The sequence below is a fragment of the Thermobia domestica genome, chromosome 7 (genome assembly GCF_964235325.1).
Source record: "Thermobia domestica chromosome 7, izTheDome1.hap1.1, whole genome shotgun sequence".
NCBI classification, from domain to species: Eukaryota; Metazoa; Arthropoda; class Insecta; order Zygentoma; family Lepismatidae; genus Thermobia; species Thermobia domestica.
The window spans coordinates 31,498,059-31,516,973 of NC_137460.1; the positions used below are offsets into that span (position 1 = coordinate 31,498,059).

An 18,915-nucleotide genomic window follows, 5' to 3' on the forward strand; every position below is an offset into this window, starting at 1 on the left:
CTTTGAAATGTTATACTTCTATTACCTAACTGTCGTGTCTATCAACAAATGAGATACGATACAATTTACTAAAATCAACTTTTTTTTTTTTATTATTTCAGAAAAGCCTTGAAGGTGATACTCTTCGATCTCCAGCAACTGCAACAAGCCAACTTAACGGTTACTTGTCTAGTGATTCCTAGCTTTAAGATGTTGAACCTCAAAAAAGCCATTGTTCTTTGCGAACGATTGCCTTTGTTCTATGCTTCAGGATCCAACAAAAAATCGGAAACTAATAATATAATTGAGCTAAAGTGTCTTAGTGCCGGAAAGAAAGAATTACCTTCAGTTGCTGAAGGAATTAGAAATGAAAAACTAAAATTAGAGTGCTGCATGCTATCCAGTAAACCAGAATGCAAGTTAAAGACAAATTTTAATTCATCTCATCTGAATTCTATATTAGAGAAGAAATCACATTTACGTCCTTCAGCAGAAGAAGATATACTGAAATTAAAAATCCAAACTTTGCCTGATGATTCATTCCGTAGGTCACAAACTGAATTTTCCGGATGTTCTTCTATTTTAAAACCGTCTAGGACAGAAACAGAAGGCAAAATATATTTTACAGATAATAATTATCTCGGAACGACGTCTTTAGTAACAAGGTAATTTATGAATTAGTTTACTTAATATTTCTAGAACCTGAGGCTTAAAATATTGCCGAAATATACACAAAGACAAAATACACAAAGAGTGTGTCTACCAAATCACTCCTCTATTTTATTTGGTTACAAAATGAAAACCTTGGTTAATATTGTGTTCAGTTTTTGGGTAGACTTGTAACAATTCATAAAGTTTCATGTGATAAGGGGACTCAATGTGTGCCTCACCTGTCACACGGCAAACATCTAGGCGACAATCGAGCATATTCCATACTCTGAAAAGCATATTCGGCGTGATTGTATTTACAGCTTCTGTGATTCTGTCCTGCAGAATTTCCATGGATGATGGTAGGGGAGGTACGTACACTACATCTTTGATATACCCAATACTTGATCAAATCTGTGCCTGAATGCACGTTGAACAGACACAACACTCTTCGTTGTGTGGAATTCGAACACACACTAGCTGCGTTGCTGCTTGGAGAGCGTCATCTTGAATTTACTGCCCCCTAGACGAAAAATGGGTAAATGTTACAACCTTTAGGGAAGAACAAGGTTATTTTGAGTCACTACATCTGACATCTTACTTACAAACATATTGCAAAAAGTTTTCATTGTACAATAAGTTCAAATCTGGGACTGTTTTAGTGAACACATTGTAACATATATATATATAGTGTCGATACCTAAGTTCGTGTCGTTCCTACAGTGGTCTGATATTAAGTAATATTAAAATGTTTGTTAGTTAGTAAATACACTGCAATACGCTACAACACAACGTAATACAATATATAACATGAAGATACTGATTCACTGTGTAAATCAATAATTACTCTCTCATGCAATTACCATGTTGAGGAAATCTGTTAGTCAATTGCTAAGAGGGGGCCGCGGTGGCTCAGTGGTAGAGCGTTCACCTCTGGTGCTTGGGGTCTCGGGTTCGATCCCAGCCCCCGCCAAATGAGCTTTGTCGTGGACAAACACCGTGTTCGTTTGTTTCCTCGGGGTTCTCCCGTTTCCTACCACTTTCTTCATTCCACCATTTCATTCATTACTCATCATCACCGTCTCCTTTAGCCTAACCGGCATAACCGTGGGACGTAAAACTCAAAGATTTCATTTTCAGTTGCTAAGGGAAGCTTACTCGTGGAATTCTTTTTCCCTAAATGTTAGAAACATGCCGGAAGGAATGGGAATCAGAAGCGGCGCTGTTTGAGGAATATGGAAGATGAGGAAGTGATCCCAACCAAGTCCAGCAATCACATCCGTGATCATTCTAGGCGTATGCTAGCGTTCACTATCATAAAGTAACAACAGAGGTTTACTTGGTGTTTTGTTTTCTATAGCAACAACGAGTCGTCTGTACCGTTCAGTATTCACAGCAACATTCATCGTTTCATTTTAGGTAGCTATTCATAGTGAAAAATGCTTTGACGCGGGAGACCTGGGTTTGATTCCCGGCGGGAGCACATGTGGTTCGGATTCCATGTTATTCAGTAGGTCCAGTCTCATATAGCCTCGCAGCTGAAAGGAACGTTAAACTCAAAATCAACTCAACTCATATTCTTAGTGAAAAACGCCAGTTTGGCTCCACCAAACTTTTTTTTGAGGTTATCTTTCCACGGAGTGTTGGTTTTTTGATGGGCTGAGCCATTCTTTCCTCTTCACATACAAGCAGAATTTTTCGTCATCTACAACTCATCACAAGTCAAAAGGTAAGGAGCCAGCAAAGACCAACATAGGGTTATCCTCTGAAGTTTTTTCGCCCATGTGGTACCCATGTACCCAATTTCTGCACCTTACCCAAATACAAATGGCGCACAAGGATTGTGTGATCACGTAAAGAAAATGGTGCCAATTCCCTCGTTGTGTGGGGAAGATTATCGTGAACCAAGTGATTTAGGCGGTTTTCATCAAAATGATAATGTCTTTCAGAACGTGGTTCATCACACAATTCAAAAATTACTTCTCGGAAACGAGAAAGCGATTTCCATGCAGTCGTCCAGACAAGTGTGTCATTCACGTACTCAGTACAAAGGTTTTTGTGCCTTCTGTAGCACTAGAGCCTCGATTAAACTCCAAGAGTAAAATGTGTCGGAAGTCTTAATTTTTCCACACTTGACATCCCATTCTTATTAGCCTTGAAAATGGTTAAAAGGAGCTGGTTAGCAACAAGCAAAATCCTGTTCGCAACAATCAAACTCTAAACAAAAGTAAAACAATTGAACAACGTGAAATGAAGCCTACACAATCCAAAATTCGTGCCATTTTCAATGGAAAGTTCCTGCAGCTTCTAAACTTATTCATAAAAAGAAATCAGGTTTTATTACACGCAAATACTTACATGGGACATTGTCATATTTTCCAGCGCCACAGGACCAACAGTGTGGTCAACCGAACAAAGTTGTTTTTTTTTTTTTTAAATAACATTACGTCAAGTTGTTAATAATTTAAATCGACATCTCAAACAAAAATGTAAAGTACCAAATTATTCAGTATTAAAAACTAAGGATGGTACAGTATCTCAAACAACCTTAAACAACCACATTTTTATAGGCTTCTATAGCGGTATTGACGCAAATGGAACAGATATATCAATGCATATCCGAAGTACTTTTATGTTGAGTACTTTCGTCATGTTATGACAAATGCAATGGATAAAAATGTTATTTTCATCAAACGGTTTCTTTCGAAATGGTGTTTAATCTCATCGCTCTGATCACATCATTTTTTTTTAATAGTCGAGAAAGCCAGCGAGCCAATTACAGCAATTTAAGATATAAATATGTTCCCGAGATATAACGAACATTATTAAAGTTTGCCTAAAATAATGTAATTTCCAGAACTTCTTGTAATTACAACTTGAAAAAATAGTTGCCATAGAACAAGAGGAAGCAACATGTTTAAAAGTAATTTCCCACACATTTTAAGCAGTTTAGCAATCTGCTCATATTTTTCACATCTTGAATCGTTTGAGATGAATTACTTTAAATGGCATTATCACTTATGTTTATTTGAAACCATCTATGTGACCGGATGTGATTTTTAACTAAGAACATTTTCGAAATAAAGCCATTTCAAGCAAGTATAGCTCTCAATCCCTTTTAACTTTGTTCTGTATGTTAGAAGAATGCCGTACAATTATCGTACTAATCGTTACTAAGTTTTCTTTCTCGCTTTAATGTTGTAATGTATTCAGAATCTAGTCATTTATAAAATATTATTATTATTATTATTATTATTATTATTATTATGTTATTGTTCCCTTGCTTTGGTTATTATTTTTACTTCACGGTATTGTAGTTTTGTTTTACGAATTTAATTTCTCACTTGTTATCAACTGGAGCATGCTGGGAGTTAGCTGGCTCGCCATGTAAAAATTCTCAGATGCTTCAGTTGACGTAATTGCCTGGTGAGTTAACTTCATTTTTTATAGCTCATCACTTATCTATAGTTTTGTGACAGTATAATCGAGTCTTGCCAGTAATATACGTATTGCAGATAAGTTTAAAATATATACATATATATAATTATGTGAATCTTACGAGTATTAGTTCATACATAATAATTATAATTATTTGTCATTTTATTTTATCTTTTGGCTGACGCCATTTTTGTAACAAAAAGAAGAAGGACTATTGTGTCCTCGTGGTTAAGGTAATTTTGAACAAAACTAAAAATATTACATATCCACAACTTAGAGTTGACAAAACTAAATTGCGTTTAGTTTCTTGTTGAATATTTTTGATAATTAAAGATTATATGTACAATTGTTAATTTTTGAATTTTTTTTTAATATTTCTAAAAATCAGCAGTATAACCTCTATAGTATATAAAATTCATGTATGTATTTTGGCCAGAAACTAAATTAAATTCTCGGGAAGTTAAATAACTCATCCAGATGTGTGGCTGTTTTGTCTCTCTGGCCTTACAACCTGCTTTCCAATACATGTTTGGATTTATTCAATTTTGTCTTGGGTGGGTTGTGGGTTGGAGAGGGGAAATGGTTACAATGTTCATTGTTGTATCTGTTCCACTTGCCTTACTACTGTTACAGAAACCTCCCAAATTTAGATGTTTGCTAATTATAAGTCTAAAGGGTAGTATAGTCAGAGTGCAGACGGGACGAGTTTGCTGCATTCACTACTTTCCAAACAACCTTAGGTTTTCTGTCGGTAATATCTTGAACACAACTCCCAGGATAAATAGATATCGAAGTAATTCTATGCGAACTCCAAATTCACCTTGAAAGGAGATATCAACTTTGGATGCCGTTGCATACTTAACCTGTTAGCTCCCAAAAATAAAGATTTTTGCCAGAAATTAGCATACCCTGCTTCTGGCGACTAATACACTGAGATTAGAAAAAAAAATATGCTATGGGAAATAGATAACTGTAAACATGGAAAATTACTATTTGATATGTTATAAATCGAAAACCAGTGTTGTTTGCAGAAAAATTTGAGGTAAAGAAACAAGTATATAGATAAGCGTTATATAATAGGGAATCATGACAATTTCTTACGAAGTTACGAATGAAAGTTTAAGTAACATAAATAAAATTCATATTTATAGACAGGAACGAATGAGTTCTGCTTTTGTCTGAATCCAGATGAAGAAAGCAACAAATAATAATCATAAAAATTTTGGTTAAATAGTATCAATATTATGAAAATTGATTTTCATCTTTGTTAATCGTGGTGATTCTACCACATTACGGAAGTTTGTGATATAGCGGCGTCCTTAATTTATAACACTAAATAATAAGTGCGGCATTGTAAGTTTTCGTTTGGCATGTGGATTTCAAATATCTCATAAAAAAGCGTAATGTTATTTAGAAAAAATATGAATTTAGGTTGGGTTGACAATACTGTGAATTTTCTGATATTGCAGAGTATCTCAATTAATAATGTTAGATTCTCAACGTTTGTATGTTAAATAATTTCTTCGAATCTTATCAATTAGTTCAGTAGTTGCAAGGGTGTTCTGAGATAAATGATAAACCTTTCAAATCATTACAAAAGAACTGTGAAATTTTGTATGCTACTGCAAGTATCTACAAAAAAAAAAAAAAAAAAAAAAGTTTTATATAACTGGCATTACCAGAAGATTAACAGGGTTACCAGAACAGTATAAACTTCTACTTTTTGTAATAGGCAATGCATCCTTGTATTACCGATCTCACATAAATAATGAGTGTTATAAACTAAGTTGGTCAAATTCTGATTAGCAGAAATTTCGGGGCCTTTACAAAATCAGTAATAAAAATAAAACTTACGAATTAACGCACACTAGAACTATTTTAGTCCCGAATTATGTATCATATTGATATGACGTATTTCGAAAGAATATGAACGAAGCTATAATTGTGGAAAAATTTATTTTCATCAAAATCTTTTTATTTCCAAAAATTGTTCAATAAGTATCGTATCGAAACACGTAAATATTTTTTAGTTGACGCAAAGGGGTCATAATTGCGTATTTGCGATATGAGAACTATAAATGTTTCTGATATATGATAAGCATCAGTATGGAATACGAGAAATTCTCTGTGCAATTACCAAAAACCAATTTTCTAAAATTTATAAAAGCTAACAATCTCTAGTCCCGTTTTCTGTACCTCTCGCATGGTTTGAAATATCAAATTACTGGAAATGTCTCGATTTTTAAGACCATTGAAAACTAAATGCAAAATGGAATATGACACCTACAAAAATATAGCTTTTTGGTAAATGTTAAATTCTCAATACTTTTTCACTGTCTAATCGAAATATGTCGTACCATAATCATATTTTTCAAAATTAAGATACCTTGGATGTGCATTGCTACTTTCGATCCATTTCTGATATAATACTGTTGTAGAGGTCTACAAAATGTGGATGTTTTCGATACTCTGTGGTTCTTACTTTGAACACTGAATGATTACTTTAATTTTTAACTATTATTTTTTAAATATGTAGATTTCTAATAGAATCTAAAGATGTGAAAAATAGCTTTCAGCCGTGGAATCATCCTCTTCCAGAAATAACGTAGCCGTTGTTCTTTAAAGTTGTAGCGCGGAAATAACTTCAGTTAGTTACATGTTGTTGCAAAACGTATGTTAAAATATATCATCTATATATATGACCCAGGTAAAAATATATTATCTATATATATCAATCCATTTCATATCACCCAAGCAATGTTTCTCAACATTTTTTAATTTTTAATTTTTCTTTCGTGAGTTCCGTATAGGTTGACACAAAACGCTGAAAAAAATTTACATACCATAGTTTTTTCTGGCAGCCATTTTTGAAATGACGGTTGGGAAAATTTTAATAAGAAACATGGTTTCCGAAAAACTTAATTGCCGAGCTATTTTTAAAGGTAACGGAATAATTCAAAAACCAATGTATTCAGCGTAAAATGAACTTCAGGTATACATTATTTCAATTTTTCTGTCATTCAAGAGAGTCAGTCAAACCCTTTACAGTAAAAACTCGGAAAAAATTTGTCAATCGTTAATTTTGAAGACCATTAGTTTTATGAAGGAAAGGAGACTCACTAATGATATGTTACTTCTGTGTTGAATATTTATATAACTACCTGCAGTATAAGTTTCAATCCTGATAATGCACTTTTTTTCTAGAGCTTTTCCAAAATAGCCGAAAGCCGTTTAACGTCAATTTTCTCAGGTCAGTATCTAAAAAGTGACTGAATGAAAACAACTGAAAATTTTACAGAATATTCTTTATACAAATAGAAATATCTCACAAGAAACTTATGACTGAGACTCAGCTACATTTAGAGTAATAGAGCAGTGAATTTAAGTAAAACGCTCCTCTTCTACAAGCTCGAGTGACAAGGCAGCAAGCTAGGGCTCGAAATTATACAACTGACATTGGTCGAATGATGTTTAAATCATTACAGACAATAAATGATCAAATATTTCTAGTTTTAAATAAAATTGGCAGTGCTAACAATAGGTGAGAGTTCTAATTCTTAAACGTAACTAACCGATACATTTCGTTATACTACACTTGCGTACAGTATACACACAATAATGTTTCTCTGAGAATTTATATTTAAACATTATCTTGTTGCCAACTCTAATTTCCGTGAGAGAGTTAAACAAATACGATATTTCATTGCATCGTTTATCAGTTATGTTGTGTGTTCTTCCACACACTATTGTGAGTTCCAATGGAGTCAGTTTTCGTAATATTTCCTTTGCAGGCATTCAAGCAGTGTGATTTTTGGTAAGTTGAAGGGCAGTACTCTGTCCAGAAGTGTGAAAGAAGTGCACCAAAACATCATTGAGATAGTCATAACAACAAAATGAGATGTTAGATGATATTCCCTTCGAAGACCTTATACAGACAAATCCTGAATCCACAAGATATGTTAAAATACTGTCGAGAGAATAATACTGGAGTTAAATATATATGTTTCATCAGCTGAAATTGAACAAATGGAAACAAAATTAAGTAAGAGATTTGAATGTTGTTCACCGTTGAAAGGAATAAGAAGGTATCACAGATTTTTCCCCATATGTGACGATCAAAAAAGATGTTTTCTTACTTCCAAAGCTCAAACGTTGAATAATCAAACCCAAATACTTTTTACAAACTTATTATCTTTTACAAACAATAACTATGTTGCTAGATAACAGTGGCGTTTTGGTGCATTTCTTTCAACCTTCTGGACCAAGAACTGCCTTTCAACTTTCCAAAAATGATACTGCGTGGGTGCCTGCAAAGGAAATACTACGAAACGTGATTCCATTCGAACTCACAACAGTGTCTGGTAGAACACACAACCTACCTGATAAACTATGCAGTGAAATATCGTGTTTGTGTGTATACTGTAAAATGTAACGGTAAGTTACGTTTAAGAATTAGAACTCTCGGCTATTGTTAATACTGTCCATTGTTATTTAAAGTAGAAATATTTGATCATTGTCTGTAATGATTTTAACATCATTGGACCAATGTCAATAGTAATAATTTCAATCCGTTTGCTAGCTTGTCACTGCACGAGCTTGTAGAAGGGTAGAAAGGTACCGTTTTTACTTAAATTTACTGCTCTATTGGTCTAAATGTAGTTGAGTCTGTCAATTTTTCTATTAGATATTCCTATTTATATAAAAACATTCTGTAAAATTTTCAGTTGTTTTCATTCAGTCCCTTTTTAGATACTGACCTGAGAAAATGACGTTAGAAGGCCTTCAGCCATTTTGGAAAAGCTCTAGAAAAAAGAAAGGAGTGAATTCTTAGGACTAAAGCGTATATTGCAGGTAGTTATATAAGTATTCAACACAGAAATAACATACCATTAGTGAGTGTCTTCTCCATAAAACTAATGGTCTTCAAATTTAAAAATTTATACATATTTTTCGAGTTTTTTTACAGTAAAGAGTTTGACTAAATCTTTTGCATGATAGAAAAATTAAAATAATGTATACATGAAATTCATTTCATGCTGAACACCCTGCTTTCTGAATTATTCTGGTATCTTCAAAAATAGCTCGTCAATTAAACTTTCCGAAAATCACGTTTTTTGTTAAAATTTGCCCAACCTCCGTTTTAAAAATGGCTGCTAGAAAAAAACTATGGTATGTAAATTTTTCTCAAACAGAGTTTTGTGATTGTCTGCCTATTGGTAACATATGATAAAATAAATCAGAAAAATAAAAAATGTTGAGAAACAATTTTGTGTAAACTTGAACGATTTAAAATGGATTGACTCCAATCAAAAGTATTGAAAAACCTGTAGATTGTAGCACATAGGATGTGTTAGATACTAATACTGAGGACACGTCTGCTTCTTTCCCCGTTGTGAATAATCTACTAGGTAAAGGTATGTTACAAATATGGTTGGATAGAAAGGAACAATATGTGTTACTGGTCCGATGATATAGATGCGAACTGCAAATTCTCTGAATTTCAAGTTGAATTTCGGTTGTGCGGTTAGTAGACGCAAGTATATTTAAGGTAAGTAGTGCGTTGGTTGTCGTCGCGAGAAGTAGTGTCGCAGAAAATACCAGGTCTTAAATAACTCATCCCTAAAGAATACGGGCAAAGAATGATGGTAGACAGAAGTGAAACCTCTGAATGGAATAGCTAAAGAGTGAAAAGGGTTGTCACCAAGGACTGTAGGGCTACTGCGGCAAAACTGAAGGTCGATGTTAAATTGTACATAAAACAGTCTATGCGACAAGCACATTCATACGCAAAGGGGATAATAATCCGCGGTAAAGTCTCAATTTGAAAATCGCTGATTGTCACCACTAAACTTTACCACGAAGAAAATTTTGATGAGAACACGCATAGTGGACCACGATGATTGGGAAGGAAAGTATAATCCGACGAGCTTCTTCCATTCTTTTTACCAACGAGGTGTGCGCATGTTGGCGGAAATTTATGCTCCGAAATCTTCCCCTCTCCGTTAAATGTGGCAGCGACTTTGTGATTATATGAACCACAAGTTTACGTATTCCATTGATTCTGTTCATACGTTCACAAAATACGTTACTGCTAATAATTTTGTGCACATTTTGTGTTCATGTTATGAACCAGATATTGTTCCCCACAAATGATGAAATATTCCAATTTACGTTGCTTGAGTTGTTGAGAGATGTTTGAATTTCAACATTGCATTCTTGTAAAATATCTAACCATGTATCGACCTATCTCAAATATTCCTAATTTACACCTGTAATTATGAAGCTGTGAATCCAAAACAAATATGCTCAATTCTTGCTGAAAAAGTCAACATCATAAGAGTGCAGTTTACATGGTAATTAGTTATAGCCTATATATTTTCATATAACAACGATTCAGAGTTGTTCTGTAGGCTAACGCTGGTTTCACGCTGTACTAACTTCGTAGAGTACTCTTTATAACGTATTTCCAAAACTATATTGCTTGTGTTCAGTGTAAAAATTAAAATCCTTAATTTTAATTATATTTAAGTTTTCTAAAAGCAGTGATATCCACTACCTTTCGCCATATACACAAACATTTCACGAATTCATTCCTACAATTATGTGCGTGTGCAGAATATACTTAATGTTTGGAACTAGTGTAAATTGTGTCCTTGGTTCGGTATCCTCGATGTTCAAGAGGCCCCAAATACAAGAAAAAAAGTATTTCTGTTTAGATTGTATTGACTTTCTCTTTTTAAATCACTTGTTAATTTACAACTATGAAACAAGTTTGTTTTTGAATTGATTCGGATTCGAATGAGTTAACCCTGCACCACTCGCGCGGTGTTAGGTATCAAGAACCCTCGCTTGGGGTCACAGTGACCCCACTTTATAAGCCTATTAATCGTATTTTTGTGTACGAAAAATGTTGCAGTAAACAACTAATTGTTGGCCTTGAAGTAGACAATACAGCAGACAGCTAGAAGGGTGGCCGGGTCAGAATTGCCAACTGTCTAGGAAAGCCAAACAAATAATATCCCTCTGGGGTCATATTTACCCAGCGCGAGGGATGCAGGGTTAAAACCCACGTACGCTCTTTCCTTACAGGTAATATAAGTCCTCATAAAGTTGTTTGGTAGTGTAAAGTGGTGAAGAATCCGTATTGTAAAATACCAGAAATTTCTTTCTAATTCCAATTCTCCCTATCAAATTAATCGAAAAGTATATCCTTTTAATTCCAGTCGGGGTTTCATAAACTCCTTCCTGTCACTCAGCGCCATTTTGGATAAATGATACCACATGAAAGAGGCTTGAAATCATAATTTATATAAATATTTAGTATCGGATTAGTAGTAAGTAGTGAGAAAGTTCGAAACTTCCCCTCTCGATTATATATTTCTTCCTTTCCAAATTGAAAGTTTCCTGCCTATATTGTTTGTGATAGCAACGGAAACTAAATATGAGTTTTAACTTTGCTCTTTCCCCTCCTTTAACTTGTAGAGTGACACGACAAAGGGCAAAATGATTTATTGGTTAATAGAAAAAGATGAATTACATCAATTCTTATACTTGTTTAATTAGTTTAGAATTTTACCTTTGTATTTAATACATAAAATTTTTATTGTTTCATATATTCCTATATGTGTGCTGCTAATTAGATTTAGTGAGACCCATTGTGATTGATTTCAATTAAAATGTGATTTGTGTTTTTCTATAATAAAGTATTTGTTTGGTACTTCAACCATGTTCTGAAGTATTTTAATTCTAGGAAAATAATTTATAGTTTTAGCTGTTAAATAAATATGGACTCATATGTTAAACTAGGTTTCCTTTTATCAGAGATAGTGTAGGATGTAGCCATTAAAGTCTCGTGGGAAACGAAGATTGCACCTATTAGTGATTATGTATAAAGGAGTGATATGTTTATGTACTCTACTTATAAATTACACATATCACATCCACATCCAATAAACTGTATGATTAAACCCATTTTACTGATTCACCCAGATATCATGGGAGAACGAGAAATAAGACTTAACGAATATTTTAGATGTTACTTGCTTCAATTCTTATTCAAAAGTATGTGCGTTAATATGATAAATATGATATGCTTTGTTCATATGTTAATATAATGTTATAATACTTAAATATTAGTGCAATGAATTACTTATCTTAAATTGTTTCTGCAATAATTATAATTATTTGTCCACATGGTTGCTTGCTAAACGATCACACACTTTGTCTTCGATCACACATAAACTGAGTAGCACTCTAAAACACTGTTAAGAACATGTAAATCGTGTGTTAATTAACATGAGCGTTTTTCTAAAAACTATGAATAAATATGCTTTTCTAAAACTATGAATGATTATGCTTTGTCTAGTTGCACTGGACAACACACTTTACGAATGCAGAGACACAACTTGAGTAGAACACTGAAGGCAATGTTGCCAGCCAATGCAAACACAATTCACTAAAACTCACCAGAAAGATCATTAAAAAAATCACAAAGAATTCACTAAAACCACTAAACTATATACAAAAAATGAAAATATGAATAAAAATAAAGCACATATGCAAGCTTATCCATCCTCTCCTCCTTCATTAAACACAATCAATTAATATTCTAGGGACAAAGGAATTAATTTAGCAACACTGCGCCAAAAAATGCCACTTTTACACTTGACAGTTGCCACTCGCACTACATTATCACTGCCCGGATGAACTTCTTTAATCATACCTAACTTCCACACTTGAGGAGAAACATTGTCTTTTATGAATTCGACCATGCCCTGTTGTAGATTAGGCTTAGCTGACTTCCATTTTCTTTTTTGTTGTAACTTGTTGAAGTAATCCCTTGACCAACGTTTCCAAATATTCTGCTTCATTTGTTGAATCCGTTGCCACGTTCCTATTCTGTTGATAGGTACGTCCAGTAGATCTGGTTCCGGAAGGCTGAGAAGTGTAGCTCCCATCAAAAAATATCCTGGACTGAGATACATTGGATCTGTAGGATCGTTGGAAATGGGTGTCAATGGTCTTGAATTTAGAATAGCTTCAATTTGAATAAGTAACGTGTTCAACTTTTGGTATTTCAGACTTGCTGTTCCTGCTACACGTCGTAGGTGGTACTTCATGGATTTTATTGAACTTTCCCATGATCCCATGTGAGGAGATCTGCCAGGAATGAATTTCTATTCTAAACCTTCTTGAGCTGAGTATTCCAGTATGTCCCTTCTGTTAGTCTTGGATTCAAAAAATTGTTGCAGTTCTCGATTGGCGCCAACAAAGTTTGAACCATTGTCGCTACAGATAAGCATTTTCCTTTCCTAGCAATAAATATCTTCAATGCTGCGATAAAGGCTTGAGAAGTCTGAAACTATTTCTGTGTGAACTGCTCTAGTGGCTAAACAGATAAACAACGCTGCGAAGATTTTCATTTGAATTTTGTTGCGAATTGTGAGCTTAACATAAAATAATTCTGCGTAGTCCACTCCCACGTGTACAAATGGCCTTGCCTCATTTACTCTCTCCTTGGGTAAGTGTCCCATTAACTGAGATGAACTTGTTGATCTCCACTTAAGACAAACAAAAAAATTGTGTACTATTGTCTTGACCATCTTCTTAGCTCTTGCAATCAAATACCTGGTACGCAAAGATGAAATAAGAAGCTGTGGTCCTGCATGTATCAACATTTTATGTTCTTCTTTGACTATCAGGTGGGTGAAATGATGTCCTGCAGGTAGGATGAATTGATGCTTATTGTCGTACTCCAAGTTTGAATGTTCCAATCTTCCTTCTACTCTTAGCATTCCTTCCGTGTCCAGAAATGGAAAAAGATCCTTGATTAAGCTCTTTGTTGAAACTTCCATTTGTTGATGCAAGTTCAATATTTCTTGATAGGTAGTATGTTGTACTATCTTGATACATCTGTGTAACGCTAAACGAAGTTCCGAAGCGTCAAGACTATCGGTTTTTCTTTCTTATTTCTTGGAAAGACAATTATGTTTGAATCGCAAACAGTATGCTACTACTCTCAACATTTTGTTTAACGATAAATACCTTTTCATAAAGCTTGCTTCATGAACTGCCACCATACTTATCATGACTTTCTTTTCTGGAATATTAACTGGCTCATTTTGTTCTTGACATGGCCATTCTGCTGTGAGAAGAAACTCTGGACCATGCCACCATTCTCGAGACTGAATAACAGCGTTGGGATCCGCTCCTCGACTAACTATGTCTGTCGCATTTTCTTTACAAGGCACGTGATGCCATTGATTGATTGATCTGATTCTCTGAATTTGAGCCACCCTGTTGGAAACAAATTTCTTTCAACGATTGGGAAGTGATTTGATCCATGATAAAACTATAGTTGAGTCTGTCCACAGGTATATACCACTGACCTCTATATTCAATATGGATAGTGTTTTGTCTATTAGCTTTGAGAGTAACAGTGCTCCACATAATTCCAATCTTGGCAAAGTTTGCTTCTTCAGTGGTGCAACCTTCGACTTTGAACAAAGTAAATTGACTACAACGTTTCCTTGATTGTCTGTAGCCCTGATGTACACTACTGCTCCAAAATTTTCTTCACTTGCATCGCAGAAACCATGTAATTGAATTTCCTTAACATTCTCCGAAGACTTTACGTTTCCTGTAATTTGTATCTTTGCCATCGCAGGTAACCAAGACATTAATTGATTTCACTCAACTTGTAGGACTGTCTAATGGGTTATTCCAATCCATTCCTGTCTTCCACAACTTCTGTAAGAAATTCTTGTATTTGATGACAATTGGAGCGATTAGACCTAATGGATCGAAGATAGATGACACTGTGCTGACGACTTGTCTTTTTGTTATTGCAACATTATTTTATACTGCAGTTCCATGTTTACAAATTTTGTTCGAAATTATAAGTTTGTCTGTTAATGGAATCCATGCTATTCCTAAAGTCTTAAGACCATTTTGCTGACCAAGTATGATTGGCTGTTGTTTTTCCCTGAAGTCTTCAGAAACGCCTTGAAGTACTTCCTCTTTGTTAGAACTCCATTTACAAAACTTGAAACCTGTTCTGCTTAAAGTATTTATAAGATCCTTCTGTAGTTCTAAGGCCTTTGACACGTTTGATACTGATTTTAACACATCATCAATGTAAAAATTGTGCTTTATTGTTTTTGTGGCTTCTTGAAATTCCTTGGAATTTTCCTCTGCGGTTTGCTTCAGACATCTTGTTGCCAAGGAGGATGCTGACGAAGTCCCGTACGTGACTGTTTGTAACTCATACGACTGGATCGGTTCTTCTACTGAGTTTCTCCAAAGGATGCGTTGTAAACACTTGTCCTCATCATGAATTAGTATTTGGCGGTACATTTTCTCTAAGTCTGCTGTAAATGCAAGAGGATACAACAAAAACGTTTAAATAATGGAGTACAAGTCATCTTGAACAATTGGCCCAACTTGAAAAATGTCATTCAATGATTTGCCATTAGACGTTTTTGCACTTGCATCAAAAGCCACTCTTAATTTAGTTGTTGTACGTCCATCTTGAATCCGGGATGATGTGCTGCTGCTGCTGTTCACGTCTTCTGTAACTTTCCGCATGTGACCGAGGCTTAAATACTGATCCATAAAAGCGGCATATTGTTGATGAAACTCTGGATTTTGTAGCAATCTTCTTTCAAGCTGTTTAAATCTTTGTACTGCCATGTTGTAAGATTCTCCTAAAGCTGAATTCTCTTCCTTCTTTTGTAATTTGACAATAAATCTTCCGTCTCCATTTCTGGTTGTATTTTTGTAAAAAATGCTTCTCACAATTTTCTTCTTCCTGTGTGAATCTTAGTCTGCAGATCTTCGAGTTCCCAGAATTTTCTCAATTGTGTATCCAAGTCTGTCTCCATCTGAGCAAAACATGAAATTACCGACTCGTTGGCTTCTTCGGGCATTGAAGGCATATTTCCGACGACAACGTATCCTAGCTTCGTTTCCTGCAAAACTGGGTAATGTCCTTTTCTGGTCATCTGGCCTCGCTCAAGGAGACTGTTGAATAACCCCGCACCTATAAGCATGTCCACTGACAGCGAGCGATGAAAATTTGGATCGGCTAAGCAAATATCCTTTGGCAAGTTCCAATTACTGTAATCAATATCTTTAGAAGGTATGTAACCTGTAATGTTTGGCAATACTAAACAATCGACCACTGCATTAAAATCACATGTTCTTGAATAAATATGAACTGAGCTTCGGACTTTACAGAATTGATACCTCTAATGGGAACGCGATTTTTCGTTTTCTTGAGACCTAACCTATGAACTAAAGCTTCTCTTATAAAATTCGATTGAGACGCTGCATCTAATAGCACTCTGCATTGTTGAAAACAACCTTCAATGTCTATTACGTTAACTAACGCTGTTGCTAATAATATTTGCTGACCATAATTAATCTTAAATGAGCAATAAGAGTCCTGTGGTTCTGTTCCTTAACTTTAGGTACGTTAGTAGTATTGTTATTTGTTTTGCTTGAACTTGCTTTGTTAGTAGCCTCCTGAGTAATATTTTCATGCAACAGTATTATGCTTAAAATTACATTTCTTACAAGTACTTGACTTGCATACCTTTACTTGATGCTTATTACCTAAGCAATTAAAACATAATATATTTTGCTTTACGAACTCCTTTATTTGATTAAGGTTAGCACTCAGAAATTCTGGGCAAAAAAAAAAAAAAAAAAAACGCGTTTCTTTGCTACGGCAAATATTACATGCATTTGGAAGCACAGTAACAAACGAATTCACTTGACTGTTATTCTTCCTTTTTGCTTTGGAATCTACACGTTTGTTGTCATAAGTATTTTCAGATTGAGTAGGACGAATGTTTTCTAACATTTGACAGCAACCTTCTAAAAATAAAAATAATTCCGATAATAATGGAAAGGAGTCACTACTTTGCTCAGCCTCCCATTCCCTTATGCTTGCCGAATCAAGTTTTTCTACTAAATGTTGTGTTAGTAGTACGTCATGCAAAGGTTTGTCCAAATTCAATGTTTCGAGGGCTTGAAAACTACTACGTGCGGTATTTACAAATTGTCTAATGTCTTTAGCGTTTTCTTTCGTTACTTGCTTAATATTGAGCAACCCTTGTACATATGTCGAAGCTATCAACGGTTTGTTTTCGTAGCGTTCAACAAGAAGCTTCCATGCAATTTCGTAATTTACTTCTACTGTTGGCAGATTTGCTATTAATGTAAACGCTTCTCCCTTAAGCGATGTGCGCAAATATTGAAATTTACAAATTGTACTTAATGACTCGTTATTGTGAATAAGGGAAATAAAAATGTCCTTAAAAGGCGACAAAACCTCATATTTACCGCAAAATGTGGGCAAAGAAATTTTAGGTAACTGTACTGAACTATTACTAAAATTTGCAGCTTTGTTATATGCTGTCCCTGAATCCGCTTTTTGTTCAAAACTATCAATAAATTCTTGTAACTTAACCTTTGAATTATAATACAGATCCTCAAATGTAATTCTGTGCGTTTCTTGTTCACCCGTCTCATCCAAGAGCTCTATTTCTGACTGTATTTCATCAAACTTAACAGAAACCCTTTCAAGTGCAACCAGCCTCTTTCTCGCTTCTTGTATGCTAGGTTTGTTTTCATTCTGTAATTTTTGAAGAAATGCCTGTATTCTTGTCTGACCTTTCACCGATGCACGTTTCTTAATTAATTGACCCAACCGCACTTCTGCCATTTTTTCAGTCTTTTTTTTAACTACTCAAACCGCTGACAATACAGATATATGCACTTTACTTTTCACTTCTGAGTGACCTACAAACGTGTAATCTTCAATTCAGCTGGGTTGAATGCACACACTCCACTGTACTGATATGAACAATTATGTGCTGTGCACCCACACAAACACACACGAGAACAAAGAATGGAAAGCCACGTTTCTCGTTCTGATATCCGGTGGACGGAGGACCAAAGAAAGAAAAAAAGAAAAAGAAAAATATGATGATGTATAAAGGGGTGATATGTTTATGTATTGTACTTATAAATTATACATCACATCCACAGCTAATGAACTGTATGATTAAACCCATTTTACTGATTCACCCAGATATCATGGAGGAACGAGAAATAAGACTTAACGAATATTTCAGATGTTACTTGCTTCAATTCTTATTCAAAAGTATGTGCGTTAATGTGATAAATATGACATGCTTTGTTCATATGTTAATATAATGTTATAATACTTAAATATTAATACAATAAATTACTTATCTTGTTTCTGCAATAATTATAATTATTTGTCCACATGGTTGCTTGCTAAACGATCACACACTTTGTCTTCGATCACACATAAACTGAGTAGCACTCTAAAACACTGTTAAGAACATGTAAATCTTGTACATTAATTAACATGAGTGTTTTTCTAAAAACGATGAATAGATATGCTTTTCTAAAACTATGAATGATTATGCTTTGTCTAGTTGCACTTGACAACACACTGTACGAAAGCAGAAACACAACTTGAATAGAACACTGAAGGCAATGTTGCCAGCCAATGCAAACACAACTCACTAAAACTCACCGAAAAAATCACTAAAAGAATCAAAGAATTCACTAAAACCACTAAACTACATACAAGAATGAAACTAATATGAATAAAAATAATGCATATATGCAAACTTATCCAATTAGTATCTGAAACTAACAGTATATTGTAAAGCATCTGTAATGCGCAAGCAAGACGTTTCGGTAGTTCGGGGATGTTCCACCACTGTTTGTTTATGAGGCAAAGAGAACCGTGATAAAACGAAAAGTCATTGCATTTTTAAATGTATATTCATAATAACAGTGTATATTCAT

The 18,915-nt window shown here is 34.5% G+C and overlaps 1 protein-coding gene across 3 annotated transcripts in view; it reads left to right on the forward strand.

Moving 5' to 3' along the window:
* LOC145689983 (uncharacterized) overlaps window positions 1-18,915 on the forward strand; it is a 32,030-nt gene that overhangs the window by 10,814 nt on the left and 2,301 nt on the right. For all 3 annotated transcript variants that reach the window (XM_081764427.1, XM_081764425.1, XM_081764426.1), the window contains exon 2: window positions 102-644. In XM_081764427.1, coding sequence (XP_081620553.1) covers window positions 190-644 — 455 coding nt within the window. In that variant the 5' untranslated portion in view covers window positions 102-189. The remainder of the gene's footprint in view (window positions 1-101; window positions 645-18,915) is intronic.